Here is a 27,011-nt window from a genome sequence, read left to right as displayed (position 1 = left end):
GTTACAAAACTGTTCCCTGCAATGCAGTTAATGAGTTCACCCCAGACCGTCAATCCCCCAATAAACTAGTTGTCTGTTGTTTAAAATCCCAGAAAAGTAGACGTTTTTACTGCACTGATATTTATCTCTTTGCTTGCTGTTTGTGTGGGTCAGGGGAGTTTATATTTTGGGATTGTTATTTTGTTTAGCTATTTTTAAAAAAAAATTTTGATTGTTGCTTTTCTTTTGTGGTATTCCGTTGGGGGTTTTGTTTGGTTGGGGTTTTCTTTTTCCAAAAAGAATAGCACCGCCTACAAAATCTCTCAGAATGTTTGTAGTTGTTCAAAATCAATAGCTAAGCCTGAAAAACCACGGACATTGAAGCGACATTAGTGGGCAAAGAGGGAGGAAGTTACAGAGACCGCCGAGAAATATGTGAGCTTTTGTTGGACTCTGTTTACTCAGTTGTTCTTGTAAGTTTTAATAGCTGCTTAGGCTTTTGGCCAGATTTTTACCTTGAAAGTTATTGCTGGAGGCATCAAAGAATATTTCAGTACTCATTTATTAAATCTTACCCGGAGAAAAGGGGTCACATAGTTTAATTGAACCGAAGTTTGTATTGAATGAGACAAACATCTCGGGCAACTTTTCAGCGGTCGGAGCGTTCTTGGGAGGAAGACAAGCGGGAATAAATGCTTCCCATCCCGCAGCGGGGCAGGCTGCCAGCAAGGCCCCGGGGCAGCGCGCAGGACACACCCGCGGTAGCGCGGGGACGCGGGGTGGGAGAAGCGGCGGTGCGGTGCTCGGGGGGTGCGGTGGCCGTGGGGAGTGCGGGGCGCGGGGAGCCGGTCCCGGCGGGGCGGCCCCGAGGGACCCGCGGCTCGGGGAGCGCTCGGCCCGCGGCGGCACCGGCGGCACCGGCGGCAGGCACGGCGGCGACACCTGGCGGCGCCTCGGCGGCACTGCCGGCCCTGCCAGCCCTGCCCAGCCAGCTCGGCGCGGCCGGCTCTGCTCTGCCAGCTCTGCTCTGCCCAACCTGCCCTGCCTGCTCTGCTCTGCCCAACCTGCCCTGCCTGCTCTGCCCTGCCCAACCTGCCCTACCCAACCTGCCCTTCCCGCTCTGCCCTGCCAGCCCTGCCCTGCCTAACCTGCCCTACCCAACCTGCCCTTCCTGCTCTGCCCTGCCAGCCCTGCCTGCTCTGCCCTGCTAGCTCTGCCCTGCCCGACCTGCCCTTCCTGCTCTGCCCTGCTAGTTCTGCTAGCCCTGCCCTACCCGTCCTGCCCGACCTGCCCTGCCAGCTCTGCCCGGCCGGGTCTGCCTGCTCTGCCCTGCCAGCTCTGCCCTGCCCAACCTGCCCTGCCAGCTCTGCCCTGCTAGTTCTGCCAGCCCTGCCCTGCTACTCCTTCCCTGCCAGCCCTGCCTTGCCCTGCCAGCCCTGCCCTGCCAGTCCTTCCCTGCCAGCCCTGCCCTGACCTGCCTTGCCCTGCCAGCCCTGCCCTGCCCCGCCAGCCCTGCCCTTCCTTTGCGGCCAGCCGGAGGCCTCTCCTGCCTGTCGTACCCGCCGGCCCTGCCCGCCGGCCCTATCGGATCTGACCGCGGGCCCTGCCCTCCCTGTTGGCCGGTCCTGCCCGCAGGTGCTGCCACCCTTTGGTGCAGCCCTGCCCGTCCCTCACCCCAGCCGGAGGCCGCCTGGCAGGGCAGCTCCACCGGCTGTGCCGGTGTCTGAGCACGCAGCACGCTCCTTCCTGCCCAGCTCCCACTGTCCCCTCCGGCCCAGGCCGCCATACAAGCACACGGCCGGTCTCGGGGCGTGTTCAGTCTATGTCGCTTGTGAAGTGTCACTGGCGAGGGAAGGACACTTGCACAGCGTGTCCCCGAGCCCCGCGGGCCCTGCACACCGCCCCTCCCCGCGCTGCCCGGCAGAAACCCACGGGGCGCCAGGCGAGTTCCGCCGTTCCATGGCTCTGAGCCTCACAGTTTCACAATTCCTCGGTGCCTTCTGAGGCTGCCTCTGCACACAGACGGGGTTTCACTCAAACGATAAAGCCCACGTCCGGTGGCGAAGGGGCTCGGCCGGTGGTTCCGTTTCGGCTGCAGCTGCAGAGCCGCTCCAAGGTCAGGGTCCCGCGGTCCCCGCGCTGCTGCAGAGCGGCGGGGGCAGGCAGAGAGCGGCCGGCCCCGGCCCGTGACCCCAGAGCTCAAGTTCAACGCCCGCAGTGCTCAGCCGCCCGCGGCCGCTGCACCGACACCGCGCGGGGAGCCCCGAGAAAACTTTCTCCGTCTCGAAACGGATTATTTAAGGCTGAAGTAACTAAAGAAGTGAGAAGCTGTGGCATAGATCTGGAGGGGGAAGTAGTTTAACAATTCTTTGCGTGTTGCTGTTCAATCTATTCGTTATCATAACTGGCTATTTGTTTAAAGTCATGGGGGCAAAAAGAAAGTTCTTCTGTTCAGTTTAGCTATTAAAAATTCATACAAATTAAAAGGTAACAATGGAACGCAGTGAAAACGGGATAAAGTTTGAGAGACATATAAATCGAGTGATTTTGTTTGTGTTCTCTGTTTGTCCTGGACGAGAATTTTTTTTCTTATACCAAACACGAACATAAGAAGCAACTTCCTATCGACACAATTACCATCGGTAAATTCTGGAGAGGGAGGAGATAAAAAATCGGGGGGGGGGGGTCCTGAAAGAGATGGATACTAGACAGATACTAAAAGCCTGTGCTAAAAGTTTGAGTGGAATCCTAGCTGTATTAAAGCATGGTGAATGCACTTGTCTAAATGAGATGATTTCAGGATTGTAAAAATTTAAAAAAAAAAAAAAAAACACACAAAAAAAAAAAAAAAAACCACAAGCTTTTCTTCTGGGCAAGCACAAGCACGCCTGCAGCGTTGCTTTCTAGCTCATGTATTCTGCGGATTCCCAAGCAATGTGTCAATGGAAAATGCGACGCGACTCCTCGGGGCGCTGGCCACCGCGGAAGCGCTGCCCAGAGAGGACAGGGACGGCCTGGCAGGGACAGGTCCCCCTGCCCTGCCCGGCACGGCTGAGCCCTGTGGGAGCTGCTCTCCCTGGGCCAAGGAAGCGCCGGGCTGCTCGGGGCCTCTGGACCAGGGGTGCGGGACCCATCCTGCGACTTGTAAACTGGGTGGGTGCTCTCCGAGAACCGACCTTTGCTCATGAGATCATTTATTCCTGTGTATAATACCCTGCCGTGCAAGGCAATGCTGTTTTCTACACCCTTCACAAAGCAGCTCTGTATAGAATTGAAGTTGTTGGTCATGAACCCGCCCAAAGAGTTTTTTGGTACACCGAGGGGCTCTGGCTGGAGCAGAGGTCTCGGTAGAGCTGAAGACCTCTACGGGAGCGCTGCGGCTGCACCGTGGTTTCCTTTGATGCAGTCGACCTCAAAAAGCTCGGAAACCCTGCCCTTTAGTTGTTCCTTTCTTTCGCGGCCTTATTTAAAGATCCTGACATGAGAGAAATTTTTACCGCGTTTATTGAAAGAGGAAACACAACAGGACGTGGGAATACACATAGAAAGATGTCCGGAGAAATAAAGTCCTTCGTTTCTCTGGGCTTCTTTTAATAGCAAAGTTTTCGGTAGAAAGTTGCTTGCAGCCACATAAAAGGGTGAGAAAATTGTTCTTCCACAAAACTTCATTCTAATTACGGAGCGTTTAATGTCCTGAGAGTAAATACTGATGCTGCCTACAACCGAGAGAAACTTGTAATCACGCGTGGCTCACTCCTCAGCTGATTACGAAAGATTAATAGCAAATATGCGGTCAGAGCTAATGAACATGAACTCGTCTATGACATTCGGCTGTTCCGTAATTATGGGCACCGGTTTGTCATTCCAAACCCCCTTCCAGGGGTACCGCCGGCGATCATTAGACCGGGTACCAAGTCGGGCTGGGTGACGGGCGCTGCTGCGGGACCTGCGGCTGTCCCGCACAGCCCAGCGAGCGGGGACCCCGCCCCACCTGCCCGGGCTGCTCGGCACGGGCCCCCCCGAGCCCCGCAGTGGTGCCGGCACTGAGCTTCACCTCCATGGCCGCTGCCTCTCCTCCCATGCGCCCGAGCCTCCGCAGGGACGGTAAACACAGCCCAGCTCTGGGGTTTTCAGCGGCGCGGAGTTTCCCTGTCCTTCCCCCCGACGCTGACACTTTTCCCAGCAACTTCTTGCCCTCCGCGCCCAAGAGAGAGCAAAGTGTGCAGTACACAACTGCGGAGCGACTGGACTCGGTCCAGAGGGGTAGGGATTGGAGTTGTGGTTGAGGTTGTGGTTGGGGCTGGAGCTGGGAGTCGTCTTCGGAGCTTTCTCCATTTCCAGTACTTCGCGCTCCTGCATTTCCATCCCGACTCGGTGAGAGAGTCGAGGGAGACGACAGAAGGATTTGCCACCTTCTTGGGAAGTGACCACGGGAACAGCCGTCAGCGTAAGCAAACTCGCGTTTTAACTAGGCTGCCTTAGCACGCCATGAGCTGACACTGCACGGGGAAAAAGCCACATCTAATGAGTGCCAGGCTCAGCATCTTGCGCTGCGCACAGCCCCGTGCATTTTCCTAGCCGGGAGCGATATCGGGGGGAGTAAGGGGGGGGGGGGTGGGTAAAAGGAGGGTGCTCCCTGGGACCGACAGCTCAGTGAAGACAGGGCACCCCTTTTCCCATAGAACAAAGCCTATTTACTCTATACATCACCGGGAAGAAGGGAGGTGGGGAGGATAGAATACAAAGACTGGGTTGGGGTTTTCCCCCTCTTGCAGAGGCAACAATGAACTGGAGAAGGTCTCGCTGTGGATCCGGTGAGACCCTTGTCCGTGGCTGTAAAAAAGGCCCCTGCCGGCGGCCTCAAAAGGTCCAGTGGTACTCGGCTGGCCTTTTTGAAGTCGCGAGCAGGAGGAAGGGGGAGATGAGGCAACGGGGGCCTAGGTTGGTCCGGAGGGGCATCACCGCTGCTCGCCCGCCCAATCTCCCCCCGCTGCAGCGCCGGGGCCGTGGCGGGGCGGGAGCGCGGCTGCGGGGCGGGGGTGGGAGCGGAGGGTGGGGGCGCCGTCGGTGCCGGCCGGGGGGCTGCGAGGCGAAAGGGGCAGTGCGGGCAGCGGGAGGGTCACATGTTCCTACGGCAGCCTATGAGCAGCCCCCCGGCTGAGGCAAACTAATCTGGGGCCGGCCGCCCCCGCCCCGGTCCCCCCTCCCAACCTGGACTTCGTTTTTATAAACGTACCGCCAGGATCCAACCTGTTGGAGGCAAATAACCATCCGCACCATGCCCGGCCGGGGACCGAGCCGCCGCCGCCGCCGCCCGCGATGTGCAAGGCCATGAGCAAAGCAGCGAGCTGGGACATGGACGGACTGCGCGGCGACAGCAGCGGCGGCGGCGGCGGCGGCGGCGGAGCCCCCGGGCAGTGCCGTAACTTTCTCTCCTCGCCCGTTTTCGGGGCGGCGCACACGGGCCGAGCGGCCGCCGCCGCCGCTGCCGCCGCCGCCGCCTCGGGTTTCGCCTACGCCGGCGGAGGGGAGCGCTCGGGGGCGGCGGCGAGGCCCGACCCCCCGACCAAGGACTGCCCGGGCTCCGCCACGCCGGCCGCCGCCCCCGCGCTGGGCTATGGGTATCACTTTGGCAATGGATACTATAGCTGCAGGATGTCCCACGGGGTCGGGATACAGCAAAACGCCCTGAAGTCTCCCCCCCACGCCTCCATTGGCGGCTTTCCCGTGGAAAAGTACATGGACGTCTCCAGCTTGACCAGCACGAGTGTCCCCGCCAATGAAGTCTCCTCCAGGGCAAAGGAAGTGTCCTTCTACCAGGGCTATACAACCCCCTACCAGCACGTTCCTGGGTACATAGACATGGTCTCAACGTTTGGCTCTGGGGAACCGAGACACGAAACATACATTTCAATGGAGGGCTATCAGTCCTGGACTCTGGCTAATGGCTGGAATAGTCAGGTTTACTGTGCCAAAGATCAGACACAGAGCTCGCACTTCTGGAAATCGTCCTTTCCAGGTACGAGAGGGGGAGAAATGGTCTGAGCAGAACACCCCCGCGCCTCCTCCGCCTTCCCGTCCCCTCCCCCGCCCGCGGGCTGCAGGGGCGGCCTGCCGAGCCGGACACGCTGCACAGACACGCATAGGGCAGGGTGGGGGCGGTGGATATTCTCTTTTTCTCACTCCCCCCTCGGCCGTCTACCCCCGAGAAAACCCTCACCCTCTGCTTTCCATGCCCGCGGGACCGACCCCAGAACCTCCCCGCCACCAGCGCCAGGGCACCCGAGCCCCGGGCTGCGAGCGCCGGGCGGCCCCGGGCTCCTTCTCCCGCTGCTTCCCTCGGTGGCCGGGTTTAGAGTCGCGTTTGAAGTTTGCAGGACGGCGGCTCGAAGGCTTGCTCTCCTCTGCCTCTGCGGCTGGCCACTGATCCGGCGGCCCCAGAGCACTTAAGAGACCGCGAGCAGTGAGGGCACAGAGGCACAAACCACATGCAAACAAACCCGGGGAACTCTCAGCAAAGCGATTTCTGTGTGTGCGCTGCCAGCAGCGAGCCGCTCTCAGCCCCCCAGCCAATGCCCCACCGCCCTGCATGCTCGGTTAGCGATGCATGCCTGAAAAGTGATGACAGTCCATCAAAGTTTTGGTGGGGCTTTACTAGAGTGCAAATAATGTGGCAGTGTAAATAATAATAAACTGTAAACAACCCGGCATTATTTATTTGCCCATGAAAACCAGTGACCAACAAGTATCGGTTGAGCTTTAAAAGCCTGTAATAAAATTCTGATTTTTCACATAATGTCTTTTACAATAGGGGACGTTGCACTAAACCAGCCCGATATGTGTGTCTACCGGCGCGGGAGGAAGAAGCGAGTGCCGTACACAAAACTGCAGCTTAAAGAACTCGAGAATGAATATGCCATTAACAAGTTCATTAACAAGGACAAGAGGCGAAGGATATCCGCAGCCACAAACCTGTCTGAGAGACAAGTTACCATTTGGTTTCAGAACAGGAGGGTGAAGGATAAGAAAATAGTCTCCAAACTGAAAGACAACGTATCCTGATACATTAATTGCGGACAGTGATGAAAATATACACTCAATTTACCACCAGCTAAAGACTTTTGAAAAGACTTGAAAATATATTTAATTTTGTTTTGTCCTTCCAGCGGTGGCGAAATTTCGGGAATTGTTTTCCGTGAAAGTCAGCGTTTTTCTCTCAGTGTAAGGGAGTGTTGACAAGTGAATTATAGTTTCTTCTTTTTGAAAATAATAATAATAATATTAATATTAATTATATTTTCTGTTCTTCCCTCTAGGCCAGTATAAACGAATTTAAATATGTTGAATGGTAAAAACTATAATTTTTTTAATGCTTAAGTCTTTGGGGGGTATTCTGTGATTTTTCTTTTTTTTTTTTTTTTTTCCTCTGAGTAACAGCCAGTGCCAGAAAGTGTCAGTTTTGATTTGGTATCGTAAACTTCAAAACACGCCGAGTGAAAAAAAAAAAAAAATCAATCGGAAATGCAAGAAAGCCGGAATACAGACCCGCGGCAGCACCCGGCTTCTGCCAAACTTGCCTGGCCCAGTGGGACCCGGAGAGAATTGAGTGCAGGGTTCCTGGCTGCAGCAGAGTTTTTAATTACTTTTAATTCGAGGAAGGGAGAACCTCTCGGAGCAGTTGCGGGGCGCAGAATGGCGGGCGCGTCCCGCCGCGCTCCCCGCTTGTTTGGGGTTTGGGGTTGAGCTCGGGTTTGCGCCTTTTATCCGCCGCAGCTTCGCTTTCAGCGCGAGGAGCCCGCGCTGCCCGGCTGGAAAAGGAGCCCCGGCTGGAAAAGGAGCCCATCTGGAAAAGGAGCCCCGGCTGGAAAAGGAGCCCCGGCTGGACAAGGAGCCCCGGCTGGACAAGGAGCCCCGGCTGGACAAGGGAAGCTCTCGCGTCCCGCGCAGGGCTGAGCGCTCCGCGGAGGCGCAGACCGCGGAGCCCCGGGCGGGACGGCTCGGGCAGCTCGGCCTGCAGCCAGAGGAGAGGCTGCCCTGCAGAGGTGTGTATGGACCTGCACAGACCTGGCGGGGAATGCCCGCTCTGCCCTGTTTGTCCGGACCAGCCCAAGACTCTTCTACTTCCTCACGCCCCAAAACTCCTTGATGGACAAGCGAAGGTCACTGCTAGGTTTTAATTTACAAAACTAAACGGGTGTTTATGACAGAAGCAATAAATAAGGAAATTCAAAAGATGCCATAATTTATATGGGCCGAAAGGCTGAGATTTTGTCGATTTTTTTATTCTTTTAAACCTAGTGTGCATGTTATGATATACACAGGGTGATCAGACACGCTAATCAACAACCAGGAAAGAGAAGCGGTATCCTCTCTGTTAATGTGCCTCAGCTAATTATTAAAATGTGTTCCAAACGAGTATTATTTATTATAATATACTATTGCTCTGAACATTTTGATTAACCTTGTATGTGGTAAGACATACGATAAATCTATTTCTCCATAAACGATTTTTTAAAATTTTGTCTTAAAGTCAGCTTTTCCTTTGTGTTGGAGATACAACCTGAACTTCAAAACTGTTAACGATGTTGCAAATCTTTTCCTGAACCATCTTTAATAAAACGATTTCTTTTCGCTGTATATAAAAAGAGAGAAAGAAATTCGCCTTCTTTTGCCGCAGGGGGTTTCACGGGCTCCAGGTCTGCCTGGAATCCTCTCAGGGACACAGGACGCCTTTCCTGGCAAATGAGAGGTAGATAGACGGGCATGAAAGGATGAGGAAGAGCATCCGAGGGTGCCTCGTCGGCAGCATAGGGTTTTAGTGAGAAGGAAATGCTGCCTGCAGAAGCACAGGGCTGGGAAGCAGGCGAAGGGCTGTGTGTCCCCTGTCCCCCCGAGCCCCGCTCCGCCTGCCCTCGGCCGCCCCTTTGTTCTCCCTTTCCAAAACGTCCCGGCACTTGCCGCTTCCCCGGGCCGGCCCGGAGCGGTGCCTCCGTCTTCCCCGCAGCCGCCTGGCTCCATCGGGAGGTTATCTTCCTCTTCCTCCGCCCTCTTCCTTCCCCTTTCTACTCCTCTCGCACGTTCATGGCGTTTGTTTTCCCTGAAAGGACGAAAAAAGTCAATTTCTGAGCAGTTCAGATTTTATCGCAGAGCGCATTTTTGTTCATTTCTAGTATAAAAGGACACTTGTGCCGCTCTTCATTTACGTGCCTGGAACAGCCCGCTCTGCTGATGCAACCTTCTTTTCTCGGAATGTTTTAAATTCTTGTCTTCTGCCCCTTGGCACCCCCACTCACCCGCACACACTGCCATTAGTTCTGCCGAGGTTTTCCTCCCCCCGAGCCTCCCTGCGGACGGACGGCCGGGCACTGCCAGAGCTGTTTTGTTTCCCGGCCGCGGAGCCATCGCGGGCTGCTCTCTTCCTCCTCCCAGGCTTAACCTTTGGCTCTGCCGGGCTCCGCGCTCTCGGAAGGCGCAGCTTGCCCAGCCAAAGCCGCCTTCCTCGGGCAGAATGAAACCCGAACTGTCTGGCAAATCGGTACCAGATGGAGAGGAGTCGCCTTTTAGTTTCCTAAGAAGGGGCAGAATCATTAAGAAGCCAGCAGCTACCGGCAGGAGGAAGATGAGGCGTACATCTGCCCCCCTACCTACAGGCTGAAATTCAAAGGTGAAATTAAAAGGCTGAAATTGAGCCTGGAGCTGGGGCGTTGGTGAGCCTTGTTCAAAACCTCCTGGGCCGGGCTGCAGCCGCGCAGCCCCAGCCGCCCATGTTCAGAGAAGAGGCTATGAAGGTTCCTCTGAAACGGAGCGCGCGTTATTGCGGATAATTAACATGCACCTCGACAAAGCGAATTGCAAATGCGCAGCGGCGCAGTGATGCAATGCTGGGCTCCTGTCAGGCAGCGCTGTTTCCCAGCCATGTCTGAGGCAATCCTGCCATCTCCTGGACAACCCCCGGCATAGGCAGGGGAAGCCTTCCCCCGGCTCCGGGCGCCGCGTTTCCGAGTGATAAACGAGCGAGGGAGGCTCGGTCGCACGCAGAGCACCCTTCGTCCGTGAACGGGAGGACTGTGCCAGTGAAATTACAGCGTGAGGTCGGCTCTGATGTCCAGGCCTATCCGGACGCCTGGTTAAAAACCAGGGGGGGGGGAAAAAAGAGCGGAAAAGAGGAAAGGAGCGTGTGAAGCAGGCCCCCGGGCCGCCCCGTTCCTCAGCGGCGATATTTCCTGTACAGACGCAGGCGGGGGGACACCCGAGGCATTAACACGCCGCCCCCAAACCAGCAGCCGGCTGGGGCTGGAAAAAGCAGCACAAGCCCGTCCGAGGCTCTCCCTCCACTCCAGCCCGCTCCCCTCGGCTCCGAGGCCAGCCGCCTCTGGAACATGATGTTTCTCTAAATGTTTTTCCATGTAGATTTAAGTACTTTCCGTAACTGAGTGTCTCCAGCTATTTCAGGTTTTTATTATGTTGTCTTTTTTTTTTTTCCTTTCTTTTTAATTTTTTAATTAATTAGCAATTACAAATGACTTGAATATTAATTGAAAGCTCTGTTTTCTCTAACCCCATAAAAGTTAGTTTGAAGTGTCACCTTTCTTTCCGGTAACTGGGAACTCACATCCATTCCTTGTGTTTATTGCAGACAAAAATATAGCCTTTGAACTGAATGTTCCTTTTCTCTTCCAAGAACCGAAAAGCAGCTCTTTAGTAAAAGGCGATTATGAAAAAAATATATATATTTCCCATTTTCTAAGGGAACACAAAGTTAGAATACAAGTCAGCTAATAAGAAGGAGATTCAATTGGTAGACATAATTCAACAATAAAAATTAAAGGCAGTGGTCAGCAATATCCTCCAGCGGTGCTTGTGTGGTCCTGTGTGGTCTAGGAGAGAGCAATCATTTAGAGATTTTTTTCCAGGGCAATGAAATTACTGCAGAATTTCCCTCAATTTCCCATTAAACAGAAAGATGAATTTGATTAGGACAATGTCAAGAAGGGCAGCGTCTCTGATCTCGCCTTAGAAATAAAACCAAGATTAAAATTGTGATTAAGAGTCTAATAACAGGGAAAATTAACCCTACATGCTAACTAGGTTCGAGTTTTTAACCGAGGTAATGAAAGTGGCAAAGCCCGGGCATTAAGGCTTCGCTGGACGCCGGGCTCGCACACACCGGGGGGACCTTGGGAGAGAGGCCGGGGACAGAAACCCCACTCCGGGTGGCGGATCGGCCTCAGTGTCCCGCGGGCAGGGGAGCCGGGAGCGCGGAGCCCGCGGGTCCCCCAATCCTTCCCCAGCTCCCTGCCAGGGCTCCGGGGGCAGCTCACGGGGCCTTGTCCCTTCCCTGTCTCCCTAACCGCACGGTCTGGGAAAGGACACGGGCAATCTCCTGTGAGGATGCTCTCTCACATATGATTTAATAACTCTGGGGTTATGGGGAAATGAGAGAGATAATGGAACAAATGGGCTCTTTTTTGATCAACCAAAAATATAAAAATATGTGTAACTCCCCAAAATAACACAGTAATAAAACAGCGAGGGATGATTTTCTTCTCATGAGAGAAAATCTCACACACAACCTGGGAGATGAGGCTGACTCTCCCCTCCCTGTGCCCGCTGCTGCATTCATACCCTCTCTGCTGAAGAGCAGACCCTGGCATTTTCTTTCTTGAAGTCTTCCGAATTTATTTATTTGTTTATTTATTTATTTAATCTCAGAGGGTTGCCCAAGCAATTCCGTGTTGTTGCTGCTGTTGTTCTCTGTTTGTTGATGTTTGTTTGATTGTATTTCAAAGACAAAACAGATTCCGAGTTTTAGAAGCGTTGCTCGCCAGAAGCGCTTCCAAGTGAAGATGAAAGGCAAAAGGGGTAAAAAGGGCAGACGTGCGGACCTGAGAGAATGCTGGTCAGTAGTGTGCCAGAATGACGATCTCCGTAATATCCCATCCATTTACACTTTATTTGCGCGCATATGCAGATGCATATCATGCAGTTGGGGCAGAAGTACACACGTATGCCCTAAACATCCACATCTCACAGACATCGCAAGTTATTTCCAGCCCTCGGTGCCCACTCTTACCGTGGGTATCAGGGTTCTGGCCCGGAGGGCGCTGCCAGCCGGGGGGCACGGCCGGCACGGGCTGCGCCGGGGCTGCCCTGTCCTCTCGGCAAATGTTTGTTTTCCGCGCATCCCTCCGCTGGCGCCGCAGCTCTGCCAACCCACCCCGGCCACTTTTATAGAAGCAGAGACCGTGGTTTCCCCTCCCCCTTGCGAGCTCGATATTTTCATATTTCAAGTGTTATAATAAGACTTTTTAAAAGTGGGGGTGAAGAGAAAGAAAAAAAAAAAAAGGGTGGGGAGGGGGGGACTCTGTGGCTCGGTCGCTGGAGGCGGTGCTGAAATTACCGGCTTTGAAGAACCTGTCTGCAAAGTTTCGTCCAATCGTTTCAGGCTTTCCGCTTATTCCCTGTTGTAACTAAATACCGCTGTAAGAACAGCTGAAGTCCTTTGTTGGAAATGTGTGATCGCAGTCTCTACAGATCTGGCTACGTTGGTTCTCTCTTGAATTTGCAATCGCCAGATTCCTTTTATTTTCCTAATTTGCGGGCTAATGGCAGTCAATTGGCGGCTCTGCCCACCATTTCCTACCCGCGGAGCTCGATCCCCTGGACTTGCTCAAGTTCGTGCGCAGCCCAGCCGCAGAGCCACGCGTTCGGCGGCGCGGCGCAGCCTTACCTCCCCGGCTCCGTTCCAATCAACATCGGCTCCAACGGCAACAAGGAGTGCCTGGAAGACAACAATAAATATTACGCCCACGATACGAGCTCCAAACAAGAGGAGAGATGCAGGCAGAGGCAATCTTTTGCAAATGACCCAACTGTTACTCACACAGCCAACTTAAAGCCCGTAAAGTATGACCACTCGAGCCTGCAGAGAAGTTTGCACGGCTCGGCTGCTCTTTTTGAAGTGAATTCCTGCAATTCAAGCTTAAAGGAGGACATCAAGAATCCCGTCAACTTGAACCTGACAGTTCAGCCCGCAGCAGTCCAGTCATGCCTCAGACCTTCAGTGCAGGATGGTATGCCTTAAATATCTCGCTTAAGTTAGAAGAGACCTACATATTTATATATAGTTCTTTTTAAGAGATGTCTGTAATTACTTTGTAACCCTCCATGTAACTTTTTCTGAGCAAAAATCGCTGAATCTGACTCGGAGATTAGATAGAAATTGTGCTGTCAGATTTGCTTTGCCCAGTTTTCTGACCTAGTTTAGTTCTGATATCTTGCGGGTTTTGTTTTGTTTTGTTTTGTTTTGTTTTTTGCTTTTTGGTTGGTTTTGGGTTTTTTGGGTTGGGTTTTTTTTCATATTCCTATATTTGCATACCCAGACTTAATCCACTAAATTATCGACGTGTTTGTTGTAGGTTTGCCTTGGTGCCCCACCCAGGGGAGATCAAGAAAGAAACGGAAACCATACACAAAACAACAAATTGCTGAATTGGAAAACGAGTTTCTCCTCAATGAGTTTATTAACCGACAGAAGAGGAAAGAACTATCAAACAGACTGAATTTAAGCGATCAGCAAGTTAAAATTTGGTTTCAGAACCGGAGGATGAAAAAGAAAAGAGTAGTTATGCGAGAGCAGGCTCTTTCTATGTACTAGAGCAGAGTCCACCCGTTCCTGCATGAACTTGTGCCCGGAGTGTTCACCCCTAGAGTAGAGCGTACGCGCAGGGAATCGCGGGCAGTGTGTCTTTTTACCATTTAAACCAAATTCTCGAAACGCGTAGGACCCCTCCGTAAATAGGCAGCGCTGAGTTCTTAGCCAAGATGAAGAAGACGAGCCGGACCAGCACGGAAACATGTATTATCAGCTTTTTACCTTTCTTTCTCCATTTATATAGATTTTGTCCCGCATCCCACCCACCCTCTCTTTCCCCGGAGAACAAGCGGTGCTAAACTAAGATCGATTTCTTTTATCTGTATGTAAACACCATTTTGCAGCAAAATAAAGGAATAACGCCTAGTAAAGACCTCAGCTCTGTGAGTCCCGGCCGCTCCCTTCATCTGCTGCCCTGCACGCAGGGCCAGCCTGCGGCGCCGGCTTGTTTTGTGGTTTGGAGTAACCTGCTCGAGCGGCGATGGGGAAAGTGGTTAGCAAATAAACCTTTTTCTTTAGTCTTTTTTTTTTTTTTTCCTCCCCTTTCCACCCTCCCCCGCGGAGCCGCAGACCCGACCGCAGCCCTGCGGAGCGCGCACGTGACAGCCGCGCAGGGCCGCGCGTACCCTGAGCGCGCACCCGGCCCCGCGTACCCTGAGCGCGCACCCGGCCCCGCGGAGCCGCCCCGACGGCCGGAGCGCTGTGTGCGCCAGCCCCGGGCACGGCCGAGGGCTCCCGCCCCGGGAAAAGCGCCCCTCTGCCCCCCGCGCCTCCCGGGCTGCGCGGGGCCTCCCCCGGGGCCGGGCCCTGCCCTTCGCCCTCCTGACTTTGGCCTTGTCCAGGCGCTGCCCCGACAGACGGACGGCGGGCGGTGCCGGGACACAGGCCCGGGCTCAGAGCGGCTGAGGGCAGGCTGGGCCCAGTCTCACCCCGAGGTGCTGCAGGCACAGGAACAGCACGGAGGTTTTGGTGGGACTGATTGTTTCACCGGTCAGCCCCCATGGCCGTTTCTGCATAGATTTGTATGAGGGAAAAGTGAGAACGGGTTCGGGATTTTGCCCAGATTTAGACCTCAGAGGATAACCCAACCAGAGGGGCTGGTAGCAGTGTCTAAGCCGTTTGAACACTGTTTTGGGACGAGATTGAGATCGATTTTCCCCGCATCTTGATGAGAGATTTTCTCTGCCGAGAGCCGCCGGCCTCTGCAACATCCGAGCAGTGAGACTGGCCAGAGCTCCAAGGCCTGAGGAAAATACACATTGCCCTTAGTCTGACACCTCAGAATATGAATTTTAAAAGAAAAATCTCACGGATTCATAGGTCCGTATTAAATTACCTTTCGGCTGCAGTTTCAACCTAAGTCTTCGTTTCTTAACGAAGAGCGTTTCCACGGCTCCCAGCAGTAACAATAATTAGGCTGGCAGAGGCTGGCTTCTTTTCTGGCGTGTGAAATGGGCTCAGATATGGTTGTTCGTGGCGTATACAAAGAGTCTAAACAGCAAGGAACGGCACAAAGCTGCTACCTACTTACACAGGCAGATAGCCTTCCCAAAGGCAATAAACTCATTATTATTTCATAAAGAATCATATTTGAACTTGGCTCCTACTCACTCCAGTGCGTGTTCGGGAGGGCACGGTAGTCCAGATGAATTTGGAGCTAAATCCCGGATTCCTAGGCGGGCAGAGACGCAGCCATTTTCCCGAAAGCTTTCCAGGGAGCCCCAAAGGTAACGCTTGGGTGGTGTTTCGGGGGGAGAAGGAAAACCAGCCCAAAGCATTTGTCGCCACTCTTACCGCCCGCAGTGCCCAATGCAGACAAAACCCTACCTCGCTCATGGCGGGGTGGCTGCCAGTAGGAAAGCGGGGACGAAGCCTCGGCGGGTGACAGCTCCCCGGGGGCAAGGGATGCACACCCAGCCATCCACAGCCACAGGAACCACTCCTGGGTCCCTCCAAATCTTGGATACGTTCAGCCTCTGTGCTGGGAGTTGACGCATTGCGGACAATGATGGTCTCTTCATCCATCCAAGTGGCATTCCCTAATTAAAAACCTAGAAGCAGCCCCAATGATGCAAGCCAGGAGAAGAGCAAAAACCAGATAAAGTCCCTTTTCTTACCCTCTCCTGGAATACTACTCTGACGGCTACAGTCCATGAGAAATTGACCCATTGCTGTTCTTCCCCATCCTAGTCCTCCCCAGTACAACCCGTCCCTTTCTTGCATGGGTGATATGAAATCCGAAGAGGAACCTCGGATGAAAATACGTGAAAGGCAATATATTATTTATTAAACGCATCTGATGCACGATGATGGCTTATTGTGAAGCAGCTCCTAGCCTAAATCGCCTACGGAAAGAGAAAAGGCAGAGGAGGTAGGATCTAAATTGCGGTTTGTTGAGAAAGTCTGTGTATAATGTGTCTCTGTGTGTGCCCATGTATCCATAGATGCACTCATTTCAGCAGTGCCCGTTGTGTGTAACCGCGTGTGCACACTCAGACGTGCGTGTTTGTGGGCTCACACTGCGCACAGGCACATCGGCGGTAGAGAATGGTGCATGATTTCACCGGTGCCCACACTCCAGGGCTCATCCCCCCCTCGGCAGCGGTGGGCGAGGGCAGCGGCTCGGCGTGGGGAGGCACACACGCGTGGCACAGCCGCGGGCGCGCCCTGCCTGCGCACACCCAGCCAGCCAGCCAGGCGGGCTGTCCCCTGGGCACACGTGTGCACAAGCGTGTGCGACACGCCGGCTGGGCGGCAAGGAGATGCACCCGAGTCGGGGGGATGTACTCCACGCCCTTGCACTGGATTATTTTGGGCGCCTCATCAGGTGCCCCCTGTGCCGGCTTTGCGGGTGTGTGCGGGGCGGGATGGAGCGGCGGGCACCCGCTTGCTGCGCCCACGTCCGCGGCCCTCCGCAGCACGCAGGGGACGGTTCATCCCTTTATTTATTCAAACATAAACATCTTTGCATTTCCACCGCAGCCTAAACGTGATAAAGCCCTTCGAGGAGGCTCTCCATCCCTCCTCTTTTGATAAGGCTGCAAACGCAACTTGGTTTGTTGGGAATGGCTCTGGACGCCTTTGTGCTTCCTAAAAGAGCATAAATAATTAAAGTTTGGCAGAGAGGAAAAGCTTTCTTGCAGAACTGTAGTGGCAATAAATGAAATGACTCAGAATCTCTTCTCCAGTCGGTTTTTACGAGAGCTGCCAGACAGTGTCTGTTCACGTTCTCCAGATACTAGGGGCGCCATAACAAAGTTAAGGTCAAGTTAGTGTCTTATCTTGGGTGGCACAAAAATACCGCATCTTCTCCAGCCGGACCGGGTATATTTTTAAGTCCAAACGTTACGCAAGTCGCCTTAATTTCCACGGAGAGCATTTGGAAATGTCTCTTGGACCTGAATACTTGGTGATTCCAGGCAACGACTGCAGATGTTTCAAGACGCCTAACGGTAAAGTATTCGCCTGATTGTGTACATGATGTGCATTTATGTTTCGATGCTGTTTAATCTGCGTAAGGGAAAGAGAAAAAAAAAGGGGGGGAGTGTGCGGGGGTGTTATTGTGATGTTCAGAGCTGGGCTGGTACCGACCCCGGGGTGAAAATGCTCTGGCAGGCGGGCACCCCCAGCTCTGCCTCATTGCAGCGGGGTCTCTGCTGTGATATTGGTCTCATATTTCTCAAATTAGATCGTTTCTTAAAGGATTGTTTCCTAAAAGAGCTTTCGTACTAACAAATCGTCGCCATGTCTTTGAACTTGAATTAGTTGAAACCGGTTGGCTCCTGCGCCAAAATGCAACTGATGCTAGGCTTGTTGCATCGAAAAGAACGTGAAAGATTCTGGCTAAGGCGCAATTAGTTGTTTGAACGGTAAAGAAAATGAAGCTCCATAGGTTTCCAGAACCATCTCTCTTGGAGAGATGGGCGATCAGAAACCTTGGGGGGGCACAATCCGAACGGAGCCCTGCCCTGCTTTGCTGCAAGGTCCAGGGTAATTAGTGACACAGGAGCCATCTTAACTGCGCAGACATCATTTTTGGGAGGCTGGTTTTTAATGTTGCAGCAGAACCGAGAGGGCTCGGAAGCTGATTAAGGCAGGGAGTGGTGGTTCTGTGCTTTGATTTCTAGTGATAACTTGCAACTTGCAAGAGTCTATCTGCTGAGAGCGATGTGTGGCGTTTGAGGTGTTTTGCGAGTGAGACACCAAAGAAAAAAAAAAAAAAAAAAATCAAAACCAAAACCCAACTGTACAAAGAAAAGAGAAAAGGAAAGAAAGAGGCGGCGGTGGGGGCATGTGAAGAATGAGCTCCATAATATCTGCCTGGCTTTGGTCTTTTTATGTTTAGAAAGGGCTAGCTGGGCTGCGGCATGGAAGCCCTTGGGCAGCCCCGGGCTGCTCTGGGGAGCCCGGGGAGGCAGGAGGGGCAGTGCCGGTGCCGGTGCCGGTGTCGGGACGGGGGGCAGGCTGCGGGGCAGCCCGGGCTGCGGGGCTCCCGCCCCCGGAGCCTCTCCGCATGGCGCGGCCGAGGGCGAGCGGGAGGCTCCTGGAGCAGCGGAGCCGAGTGCTCGGCGGGCACGGCCCGAGGAGCCGGGGAGCCCACGGGCCTGGTCCCCGCTTGCCCGGAGCTCTGCGGGGCCGGTTCCCCGCCTGCCGGGCTCTGGGCTGGCTGCGGGAGCCGGAGGTGCCTTTGCGGAGGTGACACGGAGGTGACACGGGCCCTGCCGCCTGCCGGAGCCTCCGCCCGGGCATTGCTGGGTGTCCGGAGGCGCCGTGCTCGGCCTGGGGAGCTCGCCCAGATTCCGGGGCTATTTGGGGAGCGCCATGTGATGGAGCTGACCTGGCTATGCGGTACAGTGGCGGAAAAACCCCATTCCCATGGAGAGCTGGCAAATGTTTCTGGAATGAGGGATTGGTCGAGTATAAGGCTATTGCTGGCGCGTATTCGTTTTTCTCCTCTGTTTTCAACCTTTGCGGCCCTGTTTGTGCTTGTCTGTATAAAATCATATTTTAAGGAAAGAAGGAAAATTGGCAAAAATGAGCCCTCGAAGGCAGGGCGGGAGCGGGGCTGGAGGCTGCCGTGCGTGCCGCCAGCTCCCAAGTCTTGCTTTTCCCTTCCAATGAAAATGAACATTTTGGTGGGAGTTGGAGGCAGGAGAACAGAGGTCACTTTGTCTGCTGCTCTGCTTCCCAAGGAAACCGTGCTTGGTGGACTTCTATTCCTGCCATAGCCCTCTGCCTTACAGAGAGCCCGAAAGTATCTCCCTTTCGTAAATGCGGCTGCTGAGAGATGTTCTGTTTGCGTATTTCTCATTTCAGTTTGGCGCCCTGACACAAGTGCGCAGTGTTTGGGCTTATAAGCGAGGGAAAACGAGGTGATCGAAACTCAGGCTTTGAATTTCGTGACCGGTTTTGATGCCAACTGTGGATTGCAGGAGCCGGGCGGGCAGATCCGGTCGTACACTCGAATGTGTGAATGGGACTTGGCTTTCCTGAGTGAACCATCACCCACCCGCTCATCATCCGCTTGAGCGGCGGCCGGAGGGTATCGCTCCCTCTGAGGAGGAAGCGATCGCGTTTCCGAGCCGGGGGTGCCGGTCCGTGAGCCCCCAAGGCTCGCTCCGGGGGCGGCCGAGCTCCCCCCTGGCTGCCGGGAGGCCGGCGGGGATGCGGGCGGGGGGCTCCGCGCCGGGCTGGGGCGGTGGGCAGGCGCCTGCCCGGGCGGCGCGGCCCCAGGTGATCCGCACCACCTACGTGCGCCTCGCATCGCCCGCTGAAAGGATGAGACTCAAAACCGGCTATATTTGTACAAACGGCGCGCTCGCCTCCCCGTGCTGGGAGGGCTCTTTGGAGAGATCTTAGGAGCCTTTCCGAAGGGCTGATATAGATATAAGGACATTTCTACATCGCGTCACGTGACATAATTACCACTAGAATCAATCAAGATGAATTGCACGTCAGCACACGGTGGGGATTTTTTCTTAGTTGATCCTGTCCAAACCCTCTTGTGCAATAGATGGATCTTGTTCAATGCATTGAAGCCTCCTGGTTGCTTGCAATCGCAAAAAGGAAGACATGACTGAGTTTGACGATTGCAGTCACGGCACATCCAATATGTATCTGCCAGGGTGCGCCTATTACGTCTCACCCTCAGATTTCTCGACGAAACCCTCTTTTTTGTCTCAATCGTCGTCCTGTCAAATGACTTTTCCTTATTCTTCTAATTTACCTCATGTTCAACCTGTGCGCGAAGTGGCATTCAGGGAATACGGATTAGAGCGCAGCAAATGGCAGTATAGGGGCAGTTATGCTCCTTATTACTCAGCTGAAGAGGTGATGCACAGAGACTTTCTGCAGCCCGCGAACAGGAGGACGGAAATGTTGTTCAAAACGGACCCTGTCTGCGGCCACCACGGACCGTCTCCCGCCGCCTCCAACTTCTACAGCTCGGTGGGGAGGAACGGCATCCTGCCGCAAGGCTTCGACCAGTTTTACGAGACAGCCCCCGGACCTCCGTACCAGCAGCACTCCGAGAGCGAGGGGGACGCCGAGAAGGGCGACTTGAAAGCCCAGAACAGCACTTGCAGTAAAACACCTTCCAGCCAGGAGAAGAAAGTGACACCAGCAAACAGCGCCGATTCCCCTTCTGGTGAGGCTGTTGCAGAGAAGAGCAACAGTTCAGGTAGGTATCAGTAGTAAATTGGGGGCAAGAGTACAAGGCCAACACTTTGTCAAGCCGCATTTTATGTGCAATTTTATAAGCATCCAAAGGATTTTATATATCCTATAAGATTTCCTTTACCGTTGTAAAGCGTGTTTACGATAGGAAACCAATTTAGGTGGGCTTAAGGTATTCTTGGAAGAGGATATTAATTGTTATTAAATTGTTGATTCATCGGGGGGAGACGGAGAGATTTCACAGGTAGTGCTCAGAGCTGCCTTCGGTTTAGAGCTTAAGATCTTCGTTTGTTTGGGGCGGGGGGTGTGTGCGAGAGGAGTTTGAGAAACTTGGAATTTTTCCAGCCCATTTAAATATCTCTCTGTATTGCTCGAAGAGCTCTCTTTTAAGGAGAAGTTGGGAAATATTGGCTTTTCTTGCTAAGTCACCCGGAGATTATAAGCGTCGGGAATATTTTTTGAAGGGCTAGCGGGCTGCTTTGCAGGCAATGGGATATTATCAAAGTCTCTGACCAAACCCTAGCTGAGCATGTCCGTAGCAACAGCGTGAATCAGTTTCTTCTGTCTTGAATTTCAGCAATTCCCCAGCGATCGAGGAAAAAGAGGTGCCCCTATACCAAATATCAGATAAGAGAACTGGAACGGGAATTTTTCTTCAACGTGTACATAAACAAAGAGAAGAGACTGCAGCTGTCCAGAATGCTCAACCTCACTGACCGGCAAGTTAAAATCTGGTTCCAGAACCGAAGGATGAAAGAAAAGAAACTGAACAGAGATCGACTCCAGTATTTCACAGGGAATCCCTTGTTTTGAAAAACAAAACAAAACAAAACAAAAAAAAAAAAAAAAAAAAGGAAAAAAAAAGGAAAAAGAAAAAGAAAATAAAAATAATATTAAAAAGGCAAGAGAACAGGAAGAAAGAAGAAAAACAAAGAAAACGTCGGTCTCTCTGACCTACCATCTGAATGCAAAAGTTCATTTGTTTACTTGACACATCCACCCTGCGGAACTCAAAGTTTCATTTTCATGTGCAACTCCCCACACTGAATGGCCACTGGAGATTTCGGGGCTTGGCGGAGCAGATTCCTGATAAGGGCAAGCTAGGGTAAATCCAACTGTCCACTCTCGAGTGTTTTTCGCCAAAGGTGCTTTTTTTCCCTCTCCCACAGTGCCAGCAATGGACCTGCAGTGTGTCTGGTAGTTGTTGCTTACAATTCATTGAGTTCGGGGGGGGCTCTGTTGTTGCTTTTGAGCTAGGATAACACTTTCCTTCCTTTAAGTGAATGCGGTTTATTTAAGAGATGGTAAATGTACGCTCGCTATATATAAAATATATATATATATGTTTCTATTGTCATCCAAAAGCATGGGCCACTGTCTTTTTCATGTGAATAAATGGTTTCTAGTAAAGTTAAGGTTATAACTTCCGTGCACTGTATGGATTTCCATCTCCGAAGGATCTTAGCGTTTTCCGGGCTAGAGCCAAGTTCAGTTAAATAATAATGTGAGGAAGGCTACCCGGGTTTTTTTAAAAGCATTTTAATTAAGGAATAGTTCAGATGGCTGAGTCTCCTTTGTAGGTATGCGTACCTTCCCCGTTCGCTGTGAGACAGAGCCAACATGGCTGTCTGCAGACCATCACTTCTGATGGCGCTACCATTACTATAAACAACGAAAAAGGCTTTTCGTGTAACTGGTCAGGCTCCGAATAAGCCCAGAATCCCCAACGCCAATGACTGTTTACTTGTTAGTGAAGAGCAAGGCAGAAAGACTGAGGGCTCCAAGCGAGTCAGACAAGAGGGAGCTATAAACAATTGGCACTAGTTGGGGAAAAAAAAAAAAAAAAAAAAAAAAAGAAAATTGAATTAAAAAAAAAAAAAAAAGAAAAAAAAAAAGAAAAAAAGAAAAACCCACCCTAAACCAAAAGCACGACCCACCCCCAGCACTCTGGGAGCAGAGGGGTGGTTCTAACCGCGCCGGCCGGGCAGGGCGAGCGGAGCGGGGCTGAGCGCGCTGCCGCTCCCGTTCGCGGCGGGCCCCGCCGGGGGCCGGCACCCGGAGCAGATCCCGCTCCGCTCCTCGCCGCTTTATCTTGCGTGACCTGGCTGGGCTGTTTACAAAACCTTGAACTGTCTAGACAACACCATAAAACCCGAGGTTCTAAACAGCTTAATTGGGTTATATTATACACCTTCTGGTGGGCGAAAAAGAGATTTCCGCAATGTGCAATAAAGGCGACGAGTGAGAAAAGAATTTGGCTTTTTTGAATAGGACGAGGTGGCTCTCGCTACTCTCGCAGGCAGGGAAGGCAAAAGTGCCAACTAAGTCAGGAAAAAAACGGAGAATTCAAAAAATAGGGAAATAGAAGAGGAGGGAGGCATGACTAAAAAAAAAAAATTTAAAACACTTTAGCAAGAAAAACATAAGTGTATGCCTTTGAACTTCCAAAATGTCAAGGTCATCACCTTTAACCTTTCTGAATAATTAGGCGCCTTAAGGTTCCTCTGTTATTTTGAACCACCACCCACTCTCTCTCTGTCTCACCCTCTCCCTCCCTCCCTCGCTCTCTCTCACACACACGCACAGCCACACACACACTTTTACCGCATAGCTGGCCATATTAGCAAATGCATCATAACGCAAAGAAAATCCCGGCTGGGTCGAGGTGAGCTCTCGGCGTCGTGCAGTGAGCGTGCCCTGCCCCAGTCCCTGCCAGCTGGAGCACAGGGGCTCCTCACCTCCCTCTCTTTCTCTTCCGCGCCCTGGGAATTCGACCCCCCCAAAAAATGTCTCTTTTTTTTTTTCTTTTTCTTTTTCTTTTTTTTTTTTTTTTTTTGTAATTTTTCTCCTTTTTATTTTTTTTTTTTTTAGCTCATAAGAAAAATAGAGGTTTGCTGAGGAAAATAAATAGTAGGAAATGTCTCGTAATTTAGGCACAAAGACGATATTTCTATGCGGCCTCCCCACAAAGCCCATTAATTAGAAATGCGCGAAGTCGCGGGGAATTCCTCACGGCATTTTGCCTGACCTTACAGCCAAATTCTCGCGTGTCTCCCGATCCTTAATCCACAGGGCTAGAACGAGCCGTTTGGTTTTCTGTTCCCTGCAGTGCTTTGACAGTCTATCTCAGCCCATTGATACGCCTTCAAAACGCCAAGACACCGCAAAAGCGGGCCGCGGAAACCGAGACACCCCAGCACTAATCGCGCCTAAATGCTCAATGATAGCGGTGCTAAGTTTCTATCAAAAAGGAAGGGAAGGAGCGCACGGCTGGGGAGGAACGGCGCGGAGGAGAAAGACGGGAGCGGAGGAAATTGGCGGTGCCTGGCGGGCAGCGGCCACAGGAGGGCGCGCCCGGGCGCTGCAGTGCCGCAGCCTCCGCCGCTCCTGCCTCTTTCCCCCCTAATAATAATTCCGCTGCTAATAAAATATCTAATATATAAGTAACGATAAGATTTCAGGGCCTTCCAAATGAGAAAATAAAGCATCAAAAAGATTTATTAAACAAATAACCCATAACCGTGACGTGCTGGAGAAATATGCCACTTTAAAAGAATTTTTTTTTTTTTTTGGGTCGTAATCTTTTATAATGCATCCGAGCTTTAAAAAAAATCCCATAATTTTAAGAAAGGAAAAAAAATCAAATCCCAAAGATATTCAGAATTCGTTCCCTAGAACGAAAATCTATCTACTCTTCTAAGGACAGCCTTAACGCGGGTGGAACAAAAGTAATATAAAAAATATGCATTTCCACAATTTATCTTTGATTCTTACTGGCGGATTTTTTTAGATAAACCTCTAGGTACAGAAAACATAATGTTAAAAACGTATTTTATTTAAAGGCAAGATTAACATTAGCTCCTGAGCATGCTTATTTTTAAAAGAAAGACAGTGAGAGTAAAGAGAAAAGATATTTTTAATATCTTAACATCACCTTTCCAAGGCATTGCTGAATGAAGTCCCTCTCTTTAAAAGTGCTGTGGAGATCTATTAAAATGAAAGTAGAGCTTACAGAATTAAAGTCATTCTTATGAATTTCTTGGACGTTCTCCAGCGACCGAGCATGTTCTGTCTTTCTGAGAAATTTTTTTGTTTTAAGATTTTTTTTCTTTCCAGTGTGGATTTCTGGTCAGAATCTCAGGAAAGAAAGGGTTTCGCTGCTTTCTGCTTATTTGCAGAATTCATCGAAATCTATTTCATGTTGGCTTAGCCATATTCCGCATTTTTTAGAGCCCAGTCTCTCGCGAACGCATTTGTTGGCACTTTGTCTGCTGGATTGTTGGTGTGTGGTTTATTTTTCTTTTTCTTTTTCTTTTTTATTTTCTTTTCTTTTTTTTTTTTTTTTTTTTTTTTTTCCCTTTTTAGAAGTTCATTGTTAACACTTTCCTAGAAATAGCCTTTCCGGCGGCAATAAACCGGCATTGTACAATCCAAAATCCTTGGGATCCCTGACGCCAGAGGTAGCCCTCGCAGGCAGAGCCGTATCCCGGAGGAAAATGCCCCGGTCTCTCGGTGGACCTACACTTTGCTAGGGTGAAATGTTCAGCGAAGTTTAGGTGTTTGTTTTCCTTGGCATGAGGGGGCTCCTTGCGGGAGCCCGCACCAACCCCGAGCCCATCAGGCTCCATACGAGGTGCTCGAAACCCTCGCAATCACAGTGAGGCCGAAGGCAGAGAATGTGAACGGGTGATGGGAACCTGGGTGCGCTGTTAATTTTGGAAAATTATATCTATACAAGAGAACATGGAAACGCCGCTTTCTTCCTTTTTTTCTTTTTTTAACCATTGTGTAAATGTGATGATTCTGTGCGAGTCTGTCTGTAACCTCTTCTATTTTTCCTTTTTATCCTTTTCCCAGTTAAATTCCTCTAGATAGAAAAGATTGTGAGCTATTTCCAAATGTCTTTGGACTTGTCCTTTACATAGAAAGAAAAGGGCATTTGCTTATTTTCCGATTAAAATATAAATGCGGCAGGAATCCGCCGAAAGATAAATATGCCGCACAAATACCGAGGCTGAAGGCGGAACTGGCCACCAATATACACGCTAAAATCTCATCACACTCAGGCACCTTTGTGTGCACAAAAATATGGAAATTCAATAGGAGAAGTGCTGGGGTTCAGGGCGAAGCTGAGCGTACGGTCAGTGCTAGTGGGCGATGCTTAAGCTCAGAATTAACACCTTTGAAGAAAAGATCAGCGTGCTATTTTGTTTATTTTATAGGATTTCATATTTAGGAAAAAGCATAGTGTCATCAGTATGTCCTGTCTGTCCCCTTACCTCAGTCAAAAAAATCTAGAGAGTCTGAGCCCAGACGCAGACTCTTTCTATGAAAATACGGCACAGAGAAATCTGGGCAGCGTGACAGTTGCTTTATTAAAAGAAGAAAGATCACAATATCGTACCAATTTTTTTTTTCTTAAATAAAACTATTCTTCAATGTCCCTGCAATTTAACAGCGTGGCATAAAATATACAGTCAGCGCGTTTAAAGACATCCTAAATAAAATGGTGAAATCAAGTAAATCAAAGGAAATTTACTAAAAGCTTCCGGGGTTCCAGCCTATTTTAAAAATAAGACATTTCTCGCAATACCTTTGTTACTGAAGGCATCTGCAAAATATCTGGCTTCTTCCGTACCCCTCTCCCATCCCCCTCGCATAATGGGACACAAACACAGCAAATTGCAACTATGAGAATGCTCGGCACAGCCGAGACAAAAACATAATCATATCACCAGTAATAAGGTTCAGGGAGATAAGGCAGTGAAAATTAAGCCCTGCTGCCACGTCTGGTAACCTCCAGTTTTTAGCCCTGACATTTGCTAGAGGAGAAAACTGTAATGTCCACCTATGCTTTATTACAAACAGTAATTTACATCTGCATGGACCCATTGGTTGGGGCATTTTTTCACCCTCGTTCTAAAAAATATGGGGCTCTGAGAGCAAAACCTTTATATTAATGTAGATTGTATATCTCATTTATTGCACAATATTGATTTATTTATTAATGTTAATTACTTTATTCCATTTTAATATGATTTAAAACAATAGTGACATTAAATGCCCAGAGCCTAAGTCCCCAGTTCCCCAATGGCTCTCGCATGTTTATTCAACTTCTATTTACATCAAACTTAAACTTTCTACTGTTCATTTTCAATAAAAAATTGCTGCCCGTTTTTAAATCCCTCATGATTTACCGTGAGCGAAGGGTCTTATGGAGCCGTGTGCCAGTCCTGAACGCAATATTTAAATTACTATAATCACAACAGTCATCTGAGTTTCCGTGTAGTGACATGCATGAAATTAATATTTTCAATTACAAAAAATCAAAGAGCCCTCATGTCTAATCAGGAGCCCAGAATTCAGCTCCTCCAGCAGCAGCAGCAACAGCAACAGCAGCAGCAGCAGCGAGGCCGGCGTGGAAAGCAGCTCAGCATTTGCTTATTGTTTTAACTTTACTGTTGGGCGCAACCCGCCGCAAACCTCTGGGCTGATACTTCGAGCCGGGATATTTCTGGGACCCCTTTTCTTACAGTGTAAATAAAGATTATGAAAGAACCATTTGATGGGCATAAAATTCCTGATTAGATTTAATAGTCGAGCCTTAAACTGCGTCAAGAAAAATAGTATTTTGTTTCTTTAAACTCTGTGGGTTGTCCAGGCTGTTGTTGAAGAGGAGGAAATTGCTAGAAGGCGAGGCGGG

The 27,011-nt window shown here is 51.1% G+C and overlaps 3 protein-coding genes across 3 annotated transcripts; all 3 read left to right on the top strand.

Annotated features, from left to right (window-relative positions):
• Positions 1–5,310: 5,310 nt before the first annotated feature.
• HOXD13 (homeobox D13) lies at positions 5,311–7,041 on the top strand. Its single transcript, XM_058028321.1, has 2 exons — positions 5,311–5,998; positions 6,791–7,041. Exons 1-2 carry the CDS (start codon positions 5,311–5,313, stop codon positions 7,039–7,041), a joined length of 939 nt encoding a protein of 312 aa, XP_057884304.1.
• Positions 7,042–12,490: 5,449 nt separating this feature from the next.
• Positions 12,491–13,636, top strand: HOXD12 (homeobox D12). The gene is made up of 2 exons (XM_058028345.1): positions 12,491–13,052; positions 13,398–13,636. The coding sequence occupies exons 1-2, from the start codon at positions 12,491–12,493 to the stop codon at positions 13,634–13,636; spliced, it is 801 nt and encodes a 266-aa protein (XP_057884328.1).
• Positions 13,637–19,705: 6,069 nt separating this feature from the next.
• Positions 19,706–21,186, top strand: HOXD11 (homeobox D11). Its single transcript, XM_058028258.1, has 2 exons — positions 19,706–20,312; positions 20,886–21,186. The coding sequence occupies exons 1-2, from the start codon at positions 19,706–19,708 to the stop codon at positions 21,119–21,121; spliced, it is 843 nt and encodes a 280-aa protein (XP_057884241.1). The 3' UTR covers positions 21,122–21,186.
• The last annotated feature ends 5,825 nt before the right edge of the window (positions 21,187–27,011 follow it).

The sequence above is a fragment of the Melospiza georgiana genome, chromosome 7 (assembly GCF_028018845.1).
Source record: "Melospiza georgiana isolate bMelGeo1 chromosome 7, bMelGeo1.pri, whole genome shotgun sequence".
NCBI lineage: Eukaryota > Metazoa > Chordata > Aves > Passeriformes > Passerellidae > Melospiza > Melospiza georgiana.
Note: the sequence above shows the minus strand (reverse complement) of the source record. Positions and strands in the feature narration are given on the sequence as shown.

Bases quoted from the DNA above. Each gene is read 5' to 3' on its own strand.
- HOXD11 (XM_058028258.1), top strand. From the start codon at position 19,706: ATGACTGAGTTTGACGATTGCAGTCACGGCACATCCAATATGTATCTG. The intron at 20,313-20,885 runs GTAGGTATCAGT...CTTGAATTTCAG, and splicing joins AGAGAAGAGCAACAGTTCAG to CAATTCCCCAGCGATCGAGG.
- HOXD12 (XM_058028345.1), top strand. From the start codon at position 12,491: ATGTGTGATCGCAGTCTCTACAGATCTGGCTACGTTGGTTCTCTCTTG. The intron at 13,053-13,397 runs GTATGCCTTAAA...TGTTTGTTGTAG, and splicing joins CAGACCTTCAGTGCAGGATG to GTTTGCCTTGGTGCCCCACC.
- HOXD13 (XM_058028321.1), top strand. From the start codon at position 5,311: ATGAGCAAAGCAGCGAGCTGGGACATGGACGGACTGCGCGGCGACAGC. The intron at 5,999-6,790 runs GTACGAGAGGGG...CTTTTACAATAG, and splicing joins CTGGAAATCGTCCTTTCCAG to GGGACGTTGCACTAAACCAG.